A 5,546-nucleotide genomic window follows, 5' to 3' on the forward strand; every position below is an offset into this window, starting at 1 on the left:
AAATAGTAGTTATGTATGATATTATATATCACTGCGTTATATATGACGGCGACATACAACTTTTTGAATGACTTATAACATTGTAGTTCATGCACAGAAATAATTTAGTTAACGACATATAACATTATAGTTCATGCAAACATTAATTTATTTAAAACAACTACAATTATCGTTGACTAGAAGATGCCCCTGCATCACCAAGAGGAGTTCAAGTCCTCCGCGTGTGCCCGCTTTGGCGGCACAATCCGCACCGCTTCTCGCCGTTATGCTCAACATCATCCATGTTCTTACGAATCCTGGAGCTCACTGGCCGACCTCTCTTCACTCTCATCGTCCGAGGGTTGGGACGGATTCGAGGACCGTCATACGATGGCCAGTCATCCACGTGTCCTATTGGTCGAAACTCTAATATGTAAATATTGAAGACCGATTCTATGCGGTACACAGGGTGAACAAACCGCCTCCAATCAAGCCTTGCATGAGAGCAAGCTGCAAGCACGTGACGACGAGGAATATAAAGAGCCTGAAAATACCCACAATCACACTTGCACTCATCAAGCAGCACCTGATAATTCTGTTGCCTGGATCTCGGAACTGCCACTAACTCTTCAACCGGGAAGTTTGTCCTGGACCGATCAAACTGGTAAACATTCATCGTGTTCACGTGCTTCGAGTTGAATTCTATAGCCTTCATCAATGTCTACGAGAATTTAGCCCCGACCTGAAGTTGGGCCAATGCCTCAGAACCCTTCCTTGCAAAAAGTTTACCCAAACGAAAATAACTTGACTTAACAAGAGCCGTGTCGGCAAATTGCGGGATCCCTTCATAACAGCATTAATGCACTCGGAGATATTGGTCGTCATGTGACCAAATCGCTGTCCCTCATCATCATATTGTGCCCACTGTGACCGTGGCATTTCTTCAAGCCAGTTTGTAATAGCTATATTTTCGACCCTCAGATGGCCATAATAATGAGCGAACTCACGATGCGACTTCAAGTACGCTGCATTAATAAGAACTTTCTTCAGGTCTTTGTTCCTAAAGTGGGTCATGAAGTTGGGTACAATGTGTCTTGTACAAAATGCTTGGAAGGCATGAGGAGGTTTCCATAAACTCCCTTCGGCATTCAATGCTCCATCAATGGACTTGTGTCTGTCTGAAATCACTAACACCCCTGGTTGTGGTGTAACATGCTCCCATAAGTACGAAAGAAAGATCGACCATGCCTCCTTTGTCTCACCCTCAACAACTGCGAATGCAACGGGTAGAATGTTTGCATTGTCGTCTTACGCTATGGCCATCAACAATGTTCCACCGTATTTACCATATAGGTGGGTGCCATCAATGGAGATAAGTAGCTTGTAATGCTTGAAGGCCTCAACACACGGTGAAAATGTCCAAAAGACTCGATGAAACATCACAGTGTCGGTAGAGGCAGGCCAGGACTGTGTCACTAGTTGCACCAAAGTACCTAAATGGACATACATTAGTCGGCTTTTTGTACACGGCTGAATTATTTAATAGCGAATAACTAAACCGGAAATAAATCTTACCTGGTAAGTACATCTGGATAGAAAATAACCAACGAGGAAGCTCGTTGTATGACTCCTTCCAATCGCCATATATTCTGGCGATGACTCTCTATTTTGGAAGCCAAACCTTTCTGTAGGACGCCATGTAACCAAAGTGATTCTCCACACCTCCTTGTAGAACCCTGATGCTGATTGTTGGATTGGCCTTGACCATCGTGAAAATGTGTTGTGCAATCACTTTCGAATCCAACCTACGATGATCTTTCCCCATCGAAGTTTACATGCAAGTATGAGGACCAGTGTATCTCCTAACCTCCCACCTTTCTTGCTTTCGGTGATATGATATAAGTATGCTCCAATTACAACCGGATCCGAACTGGATACATTGTGCATTGTACCTCCAATGGTCACTCTCTACTATTTTGTACTCAGTAGCCCTCCTGATGCTGTACTGCTTAACTGCCAACATGACTTCTTCCTTGTTCTCAAATTGTTGTCCAACCTCAAACTCCTTGCTTGGGTCTTCTTCAAGACCTCCTTGGGTAAACGACCAATCCGAAGCCATTGCATCAAGATTCAACCTAGTGAAATGATTCGGCCGGTCATATGGTTGAGAAATGGCAGGCTGTGTCAGAGCAATCTGTGTGTCACCGTAGTAGTTAATCTCCTCTTCCTCGTTACCATCATCAGGGATTTTGGGTGGTTCTTCGTCAGCATCGTCTCCATCATCGAGGTTGACTTCATACTGCTCCATCATCGAGTCTCTGATAGCAGAACCGTCATGACTTTCAAGACCGTCATCCATTAAGTCAACGTTACAAACTTCAACATTAGACCCCTCCTGACTACCCTTAGGTGGCATATTTAGATCCACTATCGTCCATCTGATAGTTTGTCTAACAACTCCACTCGTCGGACTATCATCGACAGTATCTACAGATGATCCTCGGCCATCAAAGTCAACAAGAAGCACGTATAATTCCAACAGATGAATATTGGTCCATCGGTTGTGCCACGACCTTATAAGCCGTACGTCCTCGTCGTCGCACAACCGGTACCTAATTCTAAACAATAGAAATATCGCTCACAACGATGGTCTGATAAATATACTAGTTACAGAAGACAAAGACAACGCAACTGTAATATACCTTTTCTAAAACAAATTGCCATCTAATTCGGTCGGATATCTGTAGTAAATTTTTTTCACCCTTTTTTATTCCTGTTGTTCGAGGGATGCAATATCACATTCTTCAAAGCTGTTAAACTGTTGACTTCTGGTGTCATATACGTAATTATTGGTTGGCCCGATCTAAAGACAATTGAACCTTCTTCATCATACACTATTTCACTATCGTAATGAATGGATAACAATGGGTTTCCTGACATCGTAGCTTTGTTAACGGTGAGGAAGAAAGTAATTAGAGAAATTGTGGCTGCTTGATCTCCAATAGGGCTGCTTTTATCTCCGAACTCATCATAGAGTTCGCCGGGAACAGCAAACTCTATATAAATTATAGAGTTCGCTAGGGGGTACGACGAACTTGCTCTTAATCCTAAAAAAAATTGTATTCTTGAAAATAAAGCTGAAAAATCTTTTCTGAGGAGTTAATTAATTATTTAATACGTAAAAATAAATATTTAAATTAAATAAATAATAATAAATTCTTAAAAAAATTCAATAAAAATTAAAAGTTAAAAAATAACTAATATTTTTTAATATTATTTGAATTAAAAAATTAATTAAAAACTGAAAATTAAGAGACACCAGACACCTAATATTTTTCTTTTCCTTGTTGTGTTCTTGATAAATATAGTTACACTGCACAAATGTGTCTCAGTATAAAAATGGATACGTAGTAAACCACATGTATGTGTATATCAAAAATAATAATTATACGCTAATTAGTGGTTATCTAATTATATAAATATATGTTATTTAATTTATTGTTACTCAGATTATGTTTTTTATTAATAATAGATGTAAGTTTATTTATTATAATTTGTTGAGTGTGAGTACATAAGGAGTACATAGTATATAAAGTGTAATAACTTTAGATATTTTTAAAGAAATTTTTCATTTTCTTCAACAATGAGAATAACTTATTTTTCTCTCTTTCTTAATATCTCTTTTGTTTCATCAACATGCACTCATTGCTGGATTCGAAGCAGGTAAAGCAGGAAACAAAAAAGAATTATCACTTTTCAGCCCACAATTTGGTATATACCGATGGGCGCTTAGTATGTTCTTTGAAGACGGATCCGTATTGAGGGTTGGAGTATTTATGGCATACGTGCTTTATACCTGTACAGGTCGATATCAAACTTGACAGTGAAAAAGTGCAATGTCCTATGCATTTTTTGGCGTTGGAGAACGTATATGCTCAGAGAGATAAGTTAAATCCTATAATGGATACGAGACCAACGGTTGAACAAGGGAGATTTTGTTAAATTTGACTCTATTATAAAAGTTTATGGTCTTGCATGTGAGGAAGATACAGAAAAATTTGAAGATGATGAAATATTTCTTGACAGTACTCCTTTACCATCTCCTCCTCCTATTAAACGAAAAGAAGAGTTAAAAAAAATCATGGGTGGAAACAATAGGGACTCTTTGATAAAAGACATGGAAAATGACTTGACATCGTATATTTGTATTCAAGTGTTTATGTTACAAAGTTATTTAATAGTTTGACTTTTTAATTGATGATTTAAAAGTGATTGTGAGGAACTATAGTGTACGCTTATGAGATAACATTCTCAGATTGTATGGTAAAAATGTTGACTTTTTTTGTTATGACACCAAATTGAAAGTAATCTTTGTATGAAATTTAGAAAAAAAATTTTCTTCAAAATATCTATCGAGTTATTACACTTTATATAATATGTACTTTTTATGTACTCTCACTAAAAAAATTATAATAAATAAACTTACATTTATTATTGATAAAAAAATAATTTAGGTAACATTGTTATCGCTATCTGCTCCTAGTTTACTTATAAATTGAAATAGGTGGTCATATTATTAGCTTCTTTGTCCAGAAATCTCAAAAGAAATTTTGTCAGCTTTTCATCTAAGTTGAAACTTGGAACATAGAATCACACACACAGTTTCACATGTACCCGACCATTCCATTTTATTGGTACATTGCTATTTGATGGTTGCGAAAATTGACCAGTTATGGAAAAAGTTTCACATGTACCCGACCATTTTATTGGCACATTGCTATTTGATGGTTGCGAAAATTGACCAGTTAAGAAATTAATAAATGAAATGCGTTGCAAGTTCAGTTCTCAACCAACTAAGACCCACCTTCTCAATTTAAAAAGGGTTGTCACAAAAATTAGAATTAAAAATACTGGGAGTATGAGTCCCAGGTCGTCTCCCAACGAGTTGTAGGAAGGAGTGCTAATTTAATAATCAGAAATTTTCTAGAAGGTTTGGGTTGAATAATGAATAATTAAAATAATTGTAAATTAAAGTAATAAAACTAAGAATGATTATTAATATAAAAAGCCTTGACTGGGGAATTGATTAATTGGAAGTTCTATCCTTATTGGAATCTTCTTAAGTGTAATATAAAGAGGTTGTTGTTTTCACTTTGTTAACCCTTATTAAATAAAGGCAAGTCAAGTGATTGAACTGACTCTTATCCGCAATTCCTAGTCCTTTCCCTTGGGAAGAGACGATAAATCAAATAAAAGATAGTTTTAAATTATTATCTTCTTATCAATCATTTTTCGTTACAAATTTTTTCCCCCTTAGAAAAATGTCACAATAACAAGGTGTGGTTGGTGTATTTATGCAGCAAAAGAATTAGAATGGGTAAGTATGGTTTTGGTCCCTAAAGTTTTTTGCCAGAATCGAAATCGTTTCTCTTGTAATTTTTGAATTAAAATCGTCATTAACATTTTTTTTGTATTAAAATCGTCTTTTTTAATAAAATTTTTAATTTAATTCCTAAACTACCCCTATTTTAATAAAAAATAAAATTTAAAAAAATAATTAAAAAAAC

At 36.2% G+C, this 5,546-nt stretch overlaps 1 protein-coding gene across 1 annotated transcript; it reads right to left on the reverse strand.

The window, feature by feature from the left end:
• Positions 209 to 655, reverse strand: LOC107636326. Its single transcript, XM_016339845.1, has one exon. It carries the CDS (start codon positions 653 to 655, stop codon positions 209 to 211), a length of 447 nt encoding a protein of 148 aa, XP_016195331.1.

Source organism: Arachis ipaensis, chromosome B04 (assembly GCF_000816755.2).
Source record: "Arachis ipaensis cultivar K30076 chromosome B04, Araip1.1, whole genome shotgun sequence".
Lineage (NCBI taxonomy): Eukaryota > Viridiplantae > Streptophyta > Magnoliopsida > Fabales > Fabaceae > Arachis > Arachis ipaensis.

Excerpts from the sequence above, each read along its gene's own strand:
- LOC107636326 (XM_016339845.1), bottom strand. The coding sequence starts at position 655 with ATGAATGTTTACCAGTTTGATCGGTCCAGGACAAACTTCCCGGTTGAA.